This window comes from Acanthopagrus latus, chromosome 9 (assembly GCF_904848185.1).
Source record: "Acanthopagrus latus isolate v.2019 chromosome 9, fAcaLat1.1, whole genome shotgun sequence".
NCBI classification, from domain to species: domain Eukaryota; kingdom Metazoa; phylum Chordata; class Actinopteri; order Spariformes; family Sparidae; genus Acanthopagrus; species Acanthopagrus latus.
Window position 1 is genome coordinate 7,393,382 of NC_051047.1, and position 17,056 is coordinate 7,410,437.

A 17,056-nucleotide genomic window follows, 5' to 3' on the forward strand; every position below is an offset into this window, starting at 1 on the left:
TATAGGAAGATGGGCCTCAAAGTGAGACCTGAACCTGGCCTGTACCTGTGGCATTTAATTTTGACCTGACATGACCGAGCTGGATGGGTAGTGGCAAACCGAAGACCTGAACGCAACCTGAAGCTTTACTGCTCATTAGCTCAGACTCCCCTTCATCCTCCCAGAGATGTTACACATCTACATTTTTTTTTTTTTTTAAACACATGTGACACACACACAGACGCAGACAAGAAAGAACAATGTATAAATACTTTTAATTTGAAAATAACCAAAACTGAACCTGACCATCAAATTAAAACTATATATATTTTACAGAAATTAATGTACACTTTGAAAACATTACTATTAAAACCACAGTGATTAATACATTTCCCCATATAAGCTTGATGAGTAGTAGAAAGCGATTCAGATTTTCCTGAAGCCTGATTTTGAGCATAGTACATAAAAGCCATAATATCACAATCAAACTGCACTTGGAGAGTTTGTTCTTAGTGACATCTGTTCTTTCAACAATCAATGAGTTGTGTAATAAACAAAAAAAGCCTTGAGAACCATGATTATGTAAACATTCATAATTATTTAGGAGTGCTTGGTCCATTTGCAGTCATATTAAGGTTTGAACTTGAGAGAGAACTCCTCCAGTGCAGCCATAAGCTTCTCCTCCTCCTGTGGCGTGGACCTGGACGAGGCCAGCGGCAAGTGTGTCGCAACCGCTTTGCGATCTGGAAAAAATGTGATGAGAACATGTGAGACGCCAGGAGCGACAAAATGTGTTGCGATTACAGAAATTAGGATTCATCTCAAGTGTTGCAGTATCCTAGAGACGTGGACCAGGTGTCTCCTGTGATTACTGAATCAGAATGAAGTCACAGGAAGCCTTCATTTGTTTGTGTTGAGATCAGGTCCGTGTGTCTCAACAAAGTCTCAACAAAACATTGTTTAAGTCGGTGCAGTTGGATTTTATGTATTAATTTTGAATCCAGCAGGAAAATCTGCTAATTGAATCTGAACCCTTCCTGAAGCAAAATATCAACCAAAAAAACTGTATAAAATACTGTATTTATGTACAAATATGAAGTATACTTTACTCAAGTATTTAAATTCTGCAACTTAATATTCCAACCACACTTAAATCATTTGTTCATAAATATTGCACTTTCATCATAAATAAGTTATATAATTACATTTGTACATATTTAATCCACCACATTTATTCAGCATCATGATTTTGCTTTATAACATTTGATCAGCTCATAAAATATTTGTTGTTGTGCACTTAATACTTTTACTTTGTAACTTTAAGCTAGGAATACTTATTTTTACTTGCATAACGTTTTCAATGTAGGACTTGTATTTCTACAAGGTGGTATGGCTAGTTTTACTCAAGTAAAGGGTCTGATCATTTCCTCGCCGAACTTTTGTCTGTTTACCAAAAAAAGCTCCCTAAAAGCTTTAAATCTCATGTCCGGCAGATGCAGAGCAACATTATCATGCTGCTGATGGGAGGTTTTCATTATCCTTTTGAGAACTCTTGAGAACAGTATCTGTCTTTTAGCTGCTGAAGGCTCCATCACTGCTGCTAGAGACAAGGTTAACCCAAAGCATGGACACAAAAACATTCAATAAATGTACAGCAGAGCCACAGCTCTTGGCTACAAGAGGCTAAAATATCTGAGTTGCGTTATTGTGGCATGAATTATGCTTTGACTCCTGCTTCTCTTATCAGGATGAAAGGTCGTGAAAGCAGGAAAACAATGGCACACAAGTTCCATTAAGTCGTACAAAGACCGACCCTGGAAGAAGAGTCCACTCGGCTGCTTCCTGGCGGCCGCAGACACAGCGAGCCACACCACGGTGTCGGCCCCCATGGCCTCCGTCCTCAGTTTGGACTGCATCTTAGCGTGGAATGAAGGCATGGACGTCTGAACAGCTGCAGAGAGAAAAACAAAACGGCAGTGTTTACTGTACAACAAAGTGCACAGCACTGATTTGATTTTGTTGCCCTGGTATTTAGAATATGTTTATTGTTTTAAAGCTCAATGTATTGTTTTGTTTTTGTCATTCAGCTGCGTTTAGAGCAGAATCAGCTCAACTGAAACTTATAAACTTCAGATAATCAAATCAAATTTAAACAAACATTTTTAAATATTTTTGTTCATCTGTGAAAACAGGCATCACCAAACTTTATTCAGGATCATTTATATAGCTGGGTGAGTGAAGCACAGCTGCTGTTTGACCACAGCTCTAAATGGCTCTGTATACCTGGTGTGTCTGCCCAGCCCGGGTGCATGGAGGAGAAGTGGACCTCTTTGTGCTGACTGGCCCATCTCTCTGTGAGGATTATCTGTTGCCTCTGTCAAAATGACAACACAAAAAACCCACATAAAAACACAGATCCGTGCCGCAGCGGTTTCTGTCCAGCCGTGTTGCTGTTGTGAATTGGTCTCCTTTACCTTGTTCTGAGCGTAGGCCATGGTGCCATCAAACGTTCCCTTCTCAAACTGGAGGTCGTCCACGTTCAGCTTCTGTGTGAGCATGCCTCCTGACGACACCGTGACCTGGCAGGAGACAGTACGTATCCGATACTTTTAATAAGGCATGACGTTAAAGACACACACACAGTTAGCCCGCCCTCGTGCAGAGGTCTGGCAGTAAAAGCATCTCTGACACAGCAGATTTGGATCTCATTATTTTTTTACATGATGGGTGTTTTTTTCGGTCAAAACTCAACCCACCACTCTTGGGTCTTCGACATTCCTTAGCGCAGGTATCAATGCTGTGGTGAGGATGTATGTACCTGAAAAAAAAAAAAAGCACAGAGGCTGGTTCAGCAATGATTGTCTGCTATAGATGGACAATCAAAAATCAATCACTTCTGCCTGCTGAGTATACAGCTGACAAGAACCAAATGTAATGTCACGGTTTTCATCCAAACATTACCAAATTACACCAATATTTCCTTAAATTTAAACTAAGGTTTTGCTCTGAAACTAGTTTTACAAAATATATCTTACCGAGTGTATTTGTGGCGAAGTTCTTCTCCAAACCCTCCTGAGTTAACTCTCTCTGGTTCACCATACAGCCTGCATTGTTAATCTGGTGAAAAAGCAGCTCGGTGACGACACAAACCGGCGTGTGTATTACAGATGAACCATCAAATATCTGCCGCCACCTACCAGCACATGTACGGTGTCGCTCTGTGAGAAGTTCTGGGCGAACTCCCACACTTGCCTCGCGCTGGACATGTCGACAATGTGGATGTGAACGTTCTGGCAATAAACAGGAAACAGAAACACTGTCAAACCCCTTTCTGTTGAAAAGAGAAGATCACAACTCAAACAAGCTTTTTACTGCTGGTGGCTCGTAAATGCTGATGATGTTGTCATGGCAATTAATATGTTATTCACTGTAATTTGACCTGTTGCCATTTGTGCACAGCTAATCAGATCAAGACAAAAAGGAGTTCTCCTACTGGGTGAGATTGCCAACTATGCAGATGCTATTCTTGATGAAGTGACGACAGTTCAAAACCTCAGATATACTCAGTTACAGGATACGAAAATAAACTAGTCAGAGTACTATCCATGTCATCAAATGTCAGGATTCGTGTAAGCATCCATACAAAAACAGGAAAGTATGATCTTTAAAAATTGTTTGCATGAGGTCGTTAATAAGGGGCAGGGAGCTCTCCTCTACAGCAGACAGACAAGCAACAGACTACTCACCTGATTTTTACTCTGTTCCACAATGTCATCTCTGGCTGCTTCGGCTCGCCCCTTGTTCCGACAGACCATGTGAACGGTTCCACCTGCAACGAGACAGCAGCGATGTCCACCACCTTAACAATTTGACCTGCCCTTGTCATTTTGGTCTGAAGCAGGCTGATGAGGTGTCAATCAATTCACAGGCGAAATACAAAAGAAAGCAGAAATAGGAGGGACTAAAACAACAGCACACAAGTGGTGTGAAATAATAATAACAGGAAAACAAACTATAAAAAGCAATGAAAAAAAAATATGATAGCCATAAACTATTCTGATCGACAGCCAGACTAGTTAAAAAAAAAAAAGACAATACAGCATTAATGTTCTGGCCTCTTGTCCTCCTGCACTTTAGCACGACGACTTGTAAGTGATAAGTGTTCTTCCTCTGTGGTGTAGCCAAACTCACCTCTGTTGGCTATTTCCTGCGCTGTGGCTTTTCCTATCCCACTGTTGGCCCCCGTTATCATGAAGGACCTCCCGCTCAGGTTTACGTCCAGGTCTGCTGGAGCAAAATGCTTTGCTGCTGCCTCATAGCCACTCCTGGGAAGATCCGAGAGCGGTCCAGTGAACACATGAGAACTCAGCAGCACCTTCATGCACTCATAAAGACTGACTCACCTCTCTGTGAAACTCTGTGAACCTCTTAACAATTTAATGACTCTACGGTGGGGATCAACTGATATGGCTTTTTTCATGGTGAAAATGAAAAAAAAACAAACAAGAAAATCTTTGTGTCAAAAATGAGAACAACCAATGATGAAATAAAGTACAATTCACTGAAGTTTTGTTTGAAAGTATCGTTTTGAGGTACTTTACTTGAGTATTTTGTTTATCTGCTACTTTGATACTTCCTCTCCCCTACATTTATTTGATACATTTAGTCACTAGTTACTCTGCAGATCCAGCTTATTCTGCGTTTGCAGGCAGGTCACTGTGACGTGCAACCAATCAGATCAGTGTTGTGGGCGGGACATTGTAATCGGAGCCTGATTCAATTTAAGATCAAAAATAGTATCATGAATGTCCTCCTTCAGACTGCTGCATCAGTGAAGATATATAGAAAACATCTGTCATAATAATAATAATAATAATAATAATAATAATAATAATAATAAAAACGACGACACTGACTTTTTTTATTCCAACTGAGTAATCATTTAGGTCATATTTTAGAAAATATGTCAGACATGGATTCTCAAAGTGACATTTTTCGGCTTTGTCCTGTTTTCTGTCCAAGCGTTATTCAAAACAAACAAACAAACAAACAAACAAACAAAAAACAATGAGAGTCAGGGCGATAAATCAAGAGGAGAGGTCAACTGAGGTAAAATACTCTACCAGCTACACTCCGGCATTTCATAACGCGGTTGCAACACGACACATGATCGTGTGTGACACTGTTAGTTAACCAGTAACTGTGTCAGGCCGTGGTGGTCAAGGTTGAGGAGGATCAGGAAAATCGTGGTAACTAGCAGATATCTGACCTCCTCACCACTCAGGTTTCTTCAGTAGAGATCAAACGCTGCACTTACTTTGTGTACTCTTGGAGTCCTTTCACAAACCAGACGGCATTCCTGTAAAACGACATCTTTAGAGACAGATGAGCGCCTTCTCAGTCCGCGTGAATGCGTGTGTTACAGACGGCGGAGAAAACACTCCCCGGTGCTTGAGTTTCATAAGCCAGACTGGAGTTGATTATGTAGTGGGGTGGGCGGGGAGTCACTGGCATGACAACCGGAAGTAAAAAATATATATATATCTGTACAGTGCCCCTAGTGGATGGATACGTTCGTCACCGTCAACATTGGTAAATCGCTACACAGCTGCCGCTGATTTGAGGTTCTACGTATTAAGTCTGACGAAAATATGTCAGACATGAAGGGAGGGAACGGTGCCATCATCAACACCCGACAATCACAAGGATACAGAATGATATGTAAATACTTAGGCCTTTGTTTCAGCGGCCTCCGAACAGTTGTCAGGATGGCCGAGTGGTCTAAGGCGCCAGACTCAAGGTGAAACCTTCCTGTGAATGGGACTTCTGGTCTCCGAATGGAGGCGTGGGTTCGAATCCCACTTCTGACAATACTTTTTGACATCATTGTGTGTGCGAAAGTGTCTGCAGTAAGGACTCCACAAGGAGCCTAAAAGACAACTCTGCTGCTTCTGCTCTTTGAGGATAACGTGTTCTTAACCAAGCGTAAAACTGAGGTCCCATAATATAGTATAATAGAATGATGACGATTAAGTGAATGGTATCTGGTGACGAGCAGTAGGACTAAACAGGGCGCTCGGAGAGACAAGCATGAGCCGCTCCCCCTTAAAACTAACAACACAACCGGGGACCCAAGTAGAGACTATCTATTAATTCCCCGTACTGATCGATGTTTCTTTCAAAGCCCACTCAACTGAGGGATGAACAGCGCCCTCTGCTGGCCACAGATGAAAAGGAAAAGCTCACTAGAGACATTACTCCCGGGATGTCTTTGGTCCAGGTTAAACCGGCCCTGTTCAGCCTCCGAGATCGGCCGTGTGCTGCCGAGTGCTGAGGCCGCAAGAGCTGGAGCACTGTGCACACGGGCGCCTCGTACTGTGAAACTACAGCTCTGCTGTTCTGTGTTCAGTGACCATGTCACGAGCAATGTATTCTCTTCAACTGCTAACTCTGGCTACATTCTTGTCAGACAGTCCCGGTAAAAGATTAAATCCAACGCTAACAAGTACTGTAAGTGCAACCGAAAGCACGATGTAGCCATTTGAGACGTCTTTTAACACTTGTAGCTAAACTGCACGCCAGAGTGTGTCTTTGAGCTGATGTCAATGCACACGATCGTTCTGCTGATGAGTGTGAAGTCACATTCTGCGGAAGTAGACCCCGGACTTCAGCAGCTGGAGCGTTTTGTTGAGCACAAAGCAACAATAAAATCTTAACCACTATCACATTAGTGAGCAGCAGTCAAACAGCCTTCTAGCCGCCGTTAGAGCACAGTTGTCAGGATGGCCGAGCGGTCTAAGGCGCCAGACTCAAGGTGATCAACCTTCCTGTGAATGGGACTTCTGGTCTCCGAATGGAGGCGTGGGTTCGAATCCCACTTCTGACAATACATTTTACTCTGTACTGTGAGACACGGTAATGTCGCGGTATCCTTTTTAAGAAATACGACGGACACGTGAGAACTCAATATGCCGCTCTGCGTCATGTTTTGACGTTTCACTTTGAGTGTTTTTGCTGTGACAGTGTGCAACAACAAAACGTTCTGTGATCAAAAGACTCAGCAAGCTGACCTAATTTAAGCACACCACCATTTGCTGGATTCATTACAACACACGTTACTCTCGACCAGTGTACAGCTGACTGTAAATAAAATGTACAAATATACATTTAGTGTAGAAACCAATTGTGTAGTTTGTTACAGCACATCATAATGACATGGTAGATCAAGTACATTAATATACATACAAATACATTAATGAGTACTTTTTGCTAAATAAACCTACTCACGTATGTGATAACAATACAAGTATAATCTGAGAAATAGCTGTAGGATAGATTATAACTCTGTTTGTATTGCATAGATATATGACATATTCATTAAACTGAACTGAAATAAATAAGAAGTAAGTTAAATATCGGCTAGTTAAATGATATGGAAAGACAATTTAAGAACCACTTACAGTGTTTCATCAGCACTTTGTTGATGAAAGATGAGACGAGTACGCTTCTGTTTCCTTTAGTTTTGTTGTGATTAATGTGTGTCTGCTGTAACGTTGGTATATTGTCACTGTGATCAATGAAGTGCTCCAGTAAAGCTGGCCACACTATCCATCCATCCATCCATCCATCCATCCGTCTGTCCCCTAAAGAAGTAACATCGCCCTCTGCTGGTCAGAGGTGAGAAAGAAAAGCTGACAGCCCCAGGCAGTGTCCTGTCCTAAGTTTTTTATTTTATCATTTTTCATCATCAAAAATACAAATAGCTAAACAATGCACATTATTTACAAATAATAACACAAAAGCTAAAGCAGATCTTGGCTGCTCAGTCCATTGTTCAAACCAGCTCTTGAAATAAATCAAAAGTCAATCGAGCAGCCATTAATAGCTGCATTAACAATTCTCAAAACAAAAACACATTTTGACTAAAGGTCCTGCGGCCAAAACATTCTGTCCAAAATAGAAACCCCAAAGGAGCAGAAACCAAAACAACACAAAATAAATGAAATTATTTTTTACCAAATCCAAAACACTCAGTCGGAATAAGAGTAGGAAAAAAAAACAAAACAAAACGCTGCTTAAACACCCCAAACAATACTAAAAGAATGACCAAAAAAAAACCCCATAAATCGTTCAGAAAGCACCAAAACTCTTTTACATACCGCCTTAACCAAAATCCATTACTACCATCCCATCAGCCCCAATCTGAAGGTGCTCTCCTCCACGACCCCTTCCAGAAACTCCTGTCTCTCTACAGATCTGTCAATCATGCGGACATCTCTTTTCCTTCTGCATTTAAAAGACGCTCCATCAACTTTCCTCTGGGCTTGATTCATCCTGAGCTGTACAGCAAACTCTGCATGACTCAACACATAATTGAACAGATTCACATTACATCCTTCCATCCTTCTGACTGACACGGACAACCACAGTTCCCTCCACTCCGTTGTGCTCCATGAGCCTCTCTCTCCAGCACCTGCTTATCAACTCTTTCAGTCTCTCAAAGAATCATCTGTAAGTCGGTGCATTCGACAAACTCCTGCATACATCCTTCCACTCCCACGCCACACGCCACACATCACATTACTTCCTCGCATCCACATCAAGTTGCGCATAATTAAATATTGAATATTCTGTTGTGTGTTATTTCACGTTCATGACTGTTCCACTTCACTCATCTCATCCTACTCACTCTCCACTGTCCATCTCCTGCATGCAGCGCAGTCTCTCCTTCTTCATCCACCACAGCCTCTCTCTCAGTCACTCCCACCCATTACATTTACCTTTTTACATCGCTCCCTCTGCTGTACCCAGCCACATTACTTCACCCCTGTCCCTCACGTCATCTACGACCACCTGTGCCCTCATACACCCTGGTATGTATTCATAAACTGATTCCCTCACCTTCCTGATCCCAGCTCTCCACATCAGCCTGTTGTGGAGTGTGCCCCCTTCACATGCTTTGGATCTGGATTTCAAAACACTGGCTGCTCTCAGACCTGCTTCGCAGGAACCTTCCTTGTAGAATTCAGACACGCAACCCAGCATCCCTTTGTTCGGTTCCGTAAACGCTCCACTCCACCCTCCACGCTAATCAACCGCCTCTTTAGAAAACACCCTCCATATATGACCCTCCATGTTTCTTAAATGTCTCATCATCGTTTTCACCCCAAGTGCTTCTGTTGTCTTTTCTAAATTGATCCGTTTCAGCCCTCCATCCTAATGCTAATTCTCCATCACCTCCCTGGCTATCCTGACTCCCTCCCCGTCCCACACAAACTCTCCACCTCCTTCAACGCTCTCTTAAGTATATCCAGGTCCCCCTGTTTGACCCCAACCCTCTGTGCCTCCAAAACCCTAATGTCTTAATAATGCAGTTCACTATTCACTATTAACACTTAACAATCTGAAGTAATCCTGCTTCTCGTTCAGCCCCACCTCCATCCTCCCAATGCTATCCTCTCCTGTATGCACAGTCTCCGACTCCTCTGTGTTAACTTGATGCCCTCCCATACAGCTCTAAACTAATACCTCAGCTAAACTTTCCCTGTCCCTCACTGTGACTGTTGTATCATCCACATACTGATATAATAAGCTCACCTGAGTACAGCAGAGATGGCATTAGACACCCTCTCCTCGCCAAATCATACACTTATTTGATCCATCCAACCAACCTGTGCCCAAAACCTGCTTTTTTTCCAACATAAGTATTAGTGTTCTACCCTATCAAATGCCGTATTCAAGTCTAAGCTCACTGCTAACCCTCCCCCTCTCCTCTTTACATAATCTGTTGTGTTCCTGATGCTGCTTATTGTGCCTGCTTGTATCTGGTGAATTACAAGCCTGCATGCTCCCTACCACCGTCTCAACGATGCTTTTGATCCTCTTAGCTAATAACTGTTGCCAGTACATCTGTGGCCAGTAGTTTCCTAATCTATTCCGGCTCCCTTTCTTATGTATGATGCTAAATAGCCCTCTTGACATAGCAGACACCATTTCATCCTTCTCTTCCATTAATCTAAACCAGGTGTAGTGAACCATAGTGAGGTGTTATGAACGCAACCCAGGTAGTCTAGCAAAACTCCTCCCTTAGCCCCTACCCCTGCCCAGGTGCAGTATAAAAGCCCTCAGCTGGCTCAGTTCAGCCTCTTGTTGGTCCCTGGTGGTGGTTGGTTGCCTGCTTAAGGTGTTGAGTAGGGCCCCCATGTTTGTGTTTTCTGGTGGCTTAAGGTTGTCCCCCCCACTAACATGTGCCTTTTTGTGTTTTAGGCTCACCTGTTGCTATTCTGTTTTGCTTTTTTTTTTTTTTTTTTGGATCAGCTTTTTAATCTGTTTTGGCCTTATTTGCCTCAGATTTTACTCATTTACTCATACTTACTTTACACATTTGTTATCTTTGAGTATGTGTTTTGAGATTGTTTAATTAGCAATTGGGTTGCTTTGATTTTCCTGTTTTTTTAGGAAGTGTATTTTTTTTTTTCCAGTCTGCCCCAATTGAGGCCCCAGCCCACTGATTTTAGTTAATTATACTTCATTACTTTTAGTCTTGTGGCTGGCTTCTTTTGATTGTCGATATATTTCTTGTACAGTTCCAGTTAACTTTTTTTTGTTTGTTTCGTTTACAGCATTATTAAAAACATTTATTCTACTAATCTACTGTCTCTGCCTCATCAGTCTTGACCCTGTGCCCTTCATAAAATGTGGTTTTCACATCCTGGGATGCAAGTCCCCAGGTGGCGTTGTTGGTGCCTAAGTCAGTTCCTCTTCCCTCCTTATCATTCTTTCCCCCCTTATTTACATATAAAACTCTCTGCTCCCTGTCACACAGGCATGAGCAACTTTTGATGATAGAGGGCCACAAAAAATGTGAGGGCGAGAATGTAATCACGCACTTCCACCAGTAGGATACTGTAACCCCATCATTCAATTAGCCAACTTAATACAGAGATAAAACATTCACATTCCTAAGTGATATACAATTCCTTCAGTGCAATGACGTCTCAAATCATCATTAACGTTAACAGTTCCATGACGTGTCATATTAATGGCGTGATAGTTGTGCCACATTTGTGAAGGAGCAATGGGAGTGGGATTTTCTGGCGCATGAATTATATTTTGAAGAGAATGAGTAAAACATTTCATTTGCGGAAACAAATTCTGTGCTCAGTAAATGTATCTGCTTGTTTGCTTTTAACGTGCGATAATAACCTGAGCGCTCTCACAGACTCCTGTTGTCTGCGATGAGCAGACCGCTCATGCGCTCAACTTCGCCTGCACACTCGCTCAAGTTGGCACAGTGTTAGCAAACAGCCAATCTGAATCAGGCGTCTTATCTCCACGTCTCCCACTGAGTTGAGTTTGTGGCACATTTATATCGCTGTGTCAACTTGAGCGAGAATTCGCCATCGCTGCTGCACTGTCTTGTGCTGCAGCGGCGCAGTTACGCGCGTCTCCGAGTGCAACCTACATCCCAGACGCGTTCACGTCCAGCAGGCTCTAGGTGTTTAATAAATAGCCGCCCACACTGTCTCCACCTTGCTTACTCCAGCACCGTAACGTGTTTTTTTGCGACAGTTGCGGGTAGCGTAAGAAATAGTTTCATACGTAAAAACCCAAACCTCCGTGCAACATCATGCATGCCCTGAAACCTGAGTGTTACCTACGCAATGGCAGTGTCTAGAGCCGCGTAAAATACCGACACTTTGAACTGCTCCTCCTCATTTGATAGGCTTTCATCCTCGCAAAATTCATCAAAATGTCTTTTGGTGCGGGCGGGGGCGGGGCCCATATGGGATGCGTTTGTCATTTGTCTATGTAAACATCTGCTGAATAACATTGATTTGTATTCTATCACAGCTGACATGCACAAGACGACCAAAACTTGCTCGTAGATCCTTTAAACAAGTGTTTTGTAGTGACCTAATAGAGCGTCCACGAAAGTGACAGCGGACATGCAGCTGAACTTGTTTATTTTCAGCCAATCCCACTGCAGCACACCTCCCCGCCGCCTGATTTGACCGCCAGGTGAAAACGCACCTGTGCAGCTCAGTGAGCTAATGAGGCAGCTTTAAAGGCGCGTTGCGTCCTACGAACCGTCTTTGGTCTGGTCTGTCTGCAGGGTGCTACCATGGCGTCCGCACTGATGGCTTGGGTTTGGCTCGGATTAATGCTAGCCCAGCTCAACAAGACAGGAAGCCACAGGTACGCACACGGTCATTTTCCCCAGGGCGCTCAGGAGAAGCCTGATGACGGTGGTGTCACTGCTCCAGAAGACTGGACCGACTCAAGTTTCCCTGCGCCGGTTTGGCATTTCCTCCAAGGTGAAGACTCACCACTCACACGTGTTTTCTTTGTTTCAAGAAGCAAAACACACACACACACACACACACACACACACACACACACACACACACACACACACACACACACACACACACACACACACACACACACACACACACACACACACACACACACACACACACACAGCCAGCACGTTTACAGGAGTGTTGACCCATGACTTTCACCTGACTGTATCTGTATTTACCATTAAAACTCATTTCAGTGAGTGGGAAAAGTCCAGAGACAACAGATGTCAACCAGCCACAGTATCGCTGTAGTAATGGAACACTTTCCCTGCGCTTTTCGCTTATCCGATACTCAAATCTACATCTGGAAGGTGTGTTAAGTTCAACCACCTACATTCTGTGACAGCTGTTGTCGGGAAATTAATGCTTCTCCATGCCTGTTTTCCAGATGGTGCCCAATTGTCAGTGCCTGATGAGTGTCACCAATCTATTCATATTCCTTATACTGGCTGCTGCACAGCAATACAGGTAAAACTAAGCCTTAATGAGGGATGCAGATTTTCAGTATTTTCTGCTTTGTCAAGCAATCTCCTAAGACCAAAATAACCAATGTCTAGATCGAAGTATTTTCTATGTAGCCAGAGCCTGATATATTTCATTCCTCTGTTCAATGGCGTTTCTTCCATGCTCATGAACAAACACACTGTTTTATACTCAATCCCCTGCATACTGTTTGTTTGTTGGAAAAATACACTAGGGTACCAATGGTGTATTTATCCCCTGCTGAAAATTGTCTTTCATGAAGTGCACAGCTGTTTTTGCAAATCATAATTAATTCATAAAAAGGAACTTAAATTTGTACATTGCTTTTCTAAGAATCTTGAAGTTGAATAGCACAGACTACTGTCACATTGTGTTTTTTTTTTTGTTTTGTTTGTCTTTACAAGATTGACCAGACTGACCCTCCCTTTTGAAATGAATGTAAACTATCATTGACAAGTGTCTATTCCTAGAGTGGAGACGGAAGTGGCTTCTGGCCGTTCAAACTGCATTACTTCGACCATCTACTGCAGGAGAACATTACAGGCATGGCTGTCTGCAAGAAGACAGCAATGTCACCACGAACAGCTTCTCCATTGGTGACTTGTAGAGGGGAGAGAGTGACTGTGAAGCTGCCTCGTGATGCAGAACTGAAGAAGGTGAAAAGACAGGGTAAGGATGACATGGTTTGGGGCATGCAAACCCCATAGTGAGGCTGATGGCTCTAATGCAAACATCAACCAGTCAAACCCTGAACAAAACCATCAATGTGACTAAACTGACTGTTTAGAAGCTTTCTATTGCTCGAAACACAATTGTGTAGTTGTTTCTAAGGGATCTGAATTTGCTTTTTTGTTGGCAGTGTTTCTGACTAACCAAGGATATTCGGTAAGAAAATGGAGGACCCCTGCTGCATTGTTTGTGGAGATGTCAAAGTTGCCAGACAGGGTGAGTGAGATGCAAAAGAAGTTAAAACGGCAGTGTAAAAAAAGTGTGAAAACTAACATTGGAAATGTTTACAGGATTCTGGCTTTGAAGTGATGTACTTACACTCTGGAGAACTTTGCATGGTGCTTGCAGCCTGTGCCCCTGTGTTTTCTGAAAAAGATGGAAGGCATCATGTTAGGAGATCTCTGGAGGAACCAGATGTATTTGACCTGTGGGGGTTTGATGATATTCCTGTTGAACCATTTGATCCTGAAAGGGAACAGACAACAGTGCAAGCTACAACAGTGCAGACGACAACTGGGAGCTCGGGTACAGACACCACTACAACTGAAACTGATAATGGGGACTTTTCTGAGATGTGGGGATTTGAAGAAATTCCAGAAGAACCATACATTGGAATAGATGTGACAGACAGTCCAACGACGATGGCTCCAACCACAGCAACCGAAACGACTGCAGCCCCCACCACTGCTGCAACCACGGCTTCCCCGACAACTGCTGCCCCCACGACTGCGGTCCCGACAACTGCTGCCCCCACGACTGCGGTCCCGACAACTGCAGCCCCCACGACTGCGGTCCCGACAACTGCTGCCCCAACAACTGCAGCCCCCACGACTGCTGCAACCACGGCTTCCCCGACAACTGCAGCCCCCACGACTGCGGCTCCGCCAACCACAGCACCCCTGACCACAGCTGCCCCCACGACCGCGGCTCCTACGACTGCAGCTCCAACGACTGCGGCCCCGACTACAGCTGCCCCCACGACTGCGGCTCCAACCACAGCTGCTGCCACAACTGCAGCTCCAACTGCGGCCCCGACCACTGCAGCCCCCACGACTGCGGCCCCAACTACGGCAGATCCAACCACAGCTGCCCCCACGACTGCGGCTCCAACCACAGCTGCCCCCACGACTGCGGCTCCAACCACAGCTGCCCCCACGACTGCAGCTCCAACGACTGCGGCTCCTACAACCGCTGCCCCAACCACAGCTGCTCCCACGACTGCATCTCCAACCGCAGCTCCCACCACTGCGGCCCCAACCACGTCAGCCCCCACCACTGCGGCCCCAACCACGGCAGCTCCAACGACCGCAGCTCCAACCACAGCTGCCCCCACGACTGCATCTCCAACCACAGCTGCCCCCACGACTGCAGCTCCAACGACTGCGGCTCCAACCACTGTGGCCCCAACTACGGCAGCTCCAACCACAGCTGCCCCCACAACTGCGGCTCCTACAACTGCTGCTCCTACAACCGCTGCCCCAACGACTGCAGCCCCCACGACTGCATCTCCAACCACAGCTGCCCCCACGACTGCATCTCCCACTACTGTTTCCCCAACCACGTCAGCTCCAACCACAGCTGCCCCCACGACTGCAGCTCCAACCACAGCTGCCCCCACGACTGCAGCTCCAACCACAGCTGCCCCCACGACCGCGGCTCCAACCACAGCTGCCCCCACGACTGCATCTCCAACCACAGCTGCCCCCACGACTGCGGCCCCAACCACGGCAGGTCCAACGACTGCGGCCCCGACCACTGCAGCCCCCACGACTGCCGCTCCAACCACAGCTGCCCCCACAACTGCGGCTCCTACAACTGCTGCTCCTACAACCGCAGCCCCCACGACTGCAGCTCCAACCACAGCTGCTCCTACAACTGATGCTCCTACAACCGCTGCCCCAACGACTGGAGCTCCAACGACTGCAGCCCCCACGACTGCATCTCCAACCACAGCTGCCCCCACGACTGCATCTCCAACCACAGCTGCCCCAACGACTGCGGCCCCAACCACGGCAGGTCCAACGACTGCGGCCCCGACCACTGCAGCCCCCACGACTGCCGCTCCAACCACAGCTGCCCCCACAACTGCGGCTCCTACAACCGCAGCCCCCACGACTGCAGCTCCAACCACAGCTGCTCCTACAACTGATGCTCCTACAACCGCTGCCCCAACGACTGGAGCTCCAACGACTGCAGCCCCCACGACTGGATCTCCAACCACTGCGGCCCCAACTACGGCAGCTCCAACGACTGCGGCTCCAACCACAGCTGCCCCCACAACTGCGGCTCCTACAACTGCGGCTCCTACAACTGCTGCTCCTACAACCGCTGCCCCAACGACTGCAGCCCCCACAACTGCATCTCCAACCACAGCTGCCCCCACGACTGCAGCTCCCACTACTGTTGCCCCAACCACGTCAGCCCCCACCACTGCGGCCCCAACCACAGCAGCTCCAACGACTGCAGCCCCCACGACTGCAGCTCCAACCACAGCTGCCCCCACGACCGCGGCTCCTACAACCGCTGCCCCAACGACTGGAGCTCCAACAACTGCAGCCCCCACGACTGCATCTCCAACCACAGCTGCCCCCACGACTGCGGCCCCAACCACGGCAGCTCCAACGACTGCGGCTCCAACCACAGCTGCCCCCACGACTTCAGCCCCCACGACTGTGGCCCCGACCACTGCAGCCCCCACGACTGCGGCCCCAACTACGGCAGCTCCAACCACAGCTGCTCCTACAACCGCTGCCCCAACGACTGCAGCCCCCACAACTGCATCTCCAACCACAGCTGCCCCCACGACTGCAGCTCCCACTACTGTTGCCCCAACCACGTCAGCCCCCACCACTGCGGCCCCAACCACGGCAGCGCCAACGACTGCAGCCCCCACGACTGCATCTCCAACCACAGCTGCCCCCACAACTGCAGCCCCAACTACGGCAGCTGCAACGACTGCGGCTCCAACCACTGCTGCCCCCACGACTGCGGCTCCTACAACTGCTGCTCCTACAACCGCTGCCCCAACGACTGCAGCCCCCACGACTGCATCTCCAACCACAGCTGCCCCCACGACTGCATCTCCCACTACTGTTTCCCCAACCACGTCAGCCCCCACGACTGCTGCCCCCACGACTGCTGCCCCCACGACTGCAGCTCCAACCACAGCTGCCCCCACGACTGCAGCTCCAACCACAGCTGCCCCCACGACCGCGGCTCCAACCACAGCTGCCCCCACGACTGCATCTCCAACCACAGCTGCCCCCACGACTGCGGCCCCAACCACGGCAGGTCCAACGACTGCGGCCCCGACCACTGCAGCCCCCACGACTGCCGCTCCAACCACAGCTGCCCCCACAACTGCGGCTCCTACAACTGCTGCTCCTACAACCGCAGCCCCCACGACTGCAGCTCCAACCACAGCTGCTCCTACAACTGATGCTCCTACAACCGCTGCCCCAATGACTGGAGCTCCAACGACTGCAGCCCCCACGACTGGA

General features: G+C 46.7%; 2 protein-coding genes and 2 non-coding genes across 4 annotated transcripts in view; 3 read left to right on the plus strand and 1 right to left on the minus strand.

The window, feature by feature from the left end:
- Positions 1-235: 235 nt before the first annotated feature.
- dhrs12 (dehydrogenase/reductase (SDR family) member 12) lies at positions 236-5,480 on the minus strand. The gene is made up of 10 exons (XM_037110885.1): positions 5,297-5,480; positions 4,171-4,304; positions 3,726-3,808; positions 3,177-3,269; positions 3,015-3,096; positions 2,736-2,797; positions 2,454-2,558; positions 2,263-2,353; positions 1,793-1,930; positions 236-722 (listed from the first exon to the last, which is right to left on the minus strand). The coding sequence occupies exons 1-10, from the start codon at positions 5,350-5,352 to the stop codon at positions 610-612; spliced, it is 957 nt and encodes a 318-aa protein (XP_036966780.1). The 5' UTR covers positions 5,353-5,480; the 3' UTR covers positions 236-609.
- A 261-nt stretch (positions 5,481-5,741) lies between these two features.
- Positions 5,742-5,849, plus strand: trnal-caa. Its single transcript has 2 exons — positions 5,742-5,779; positions 5,804-5,849. It is a non-coding gene; the product is annotated as a tRNA-Leu (tRNA).
- Positions 5,850-6,755: 906 nt separating this feature from the next.
- trnal-caa lies at positions 6,756-6,865 on the plus strand. The gene is made up of 2 exons: positions 6,756-6,793; positions 6,820-6,865. It is a non-coding gene; the product is annotated as a tRNA-Leu (tRNA).
- A 5,238-nt stretch (positions 6,866-12,103) lies between these two features.
- The window catches only part of LOC119025944 (hornerin-like), a 31,787-nt gene continuing 26,834 nt past the window's right edge, over positions 12,104-17,056 (plus strand). Inside the window, exons 1-4 of the mRNA XM_037109972.1 lie at positions 12,104-12,177; positions 15,738-15,972; positions 16,050-16,108; positions 16,200-16,603. Coding sequence (XP_036965867.1) covers positions 12,104-12,177; positions 15,738-15,972; positions 16,050-16,108; positions 16,200-16,603 — 772 coding nt within the window. The remainder of the gene's footprint in view (positions 12,178-15,737; positions 15,973-16,049; positions 16,109-16,199; positions 16,604-17,056) is intronic.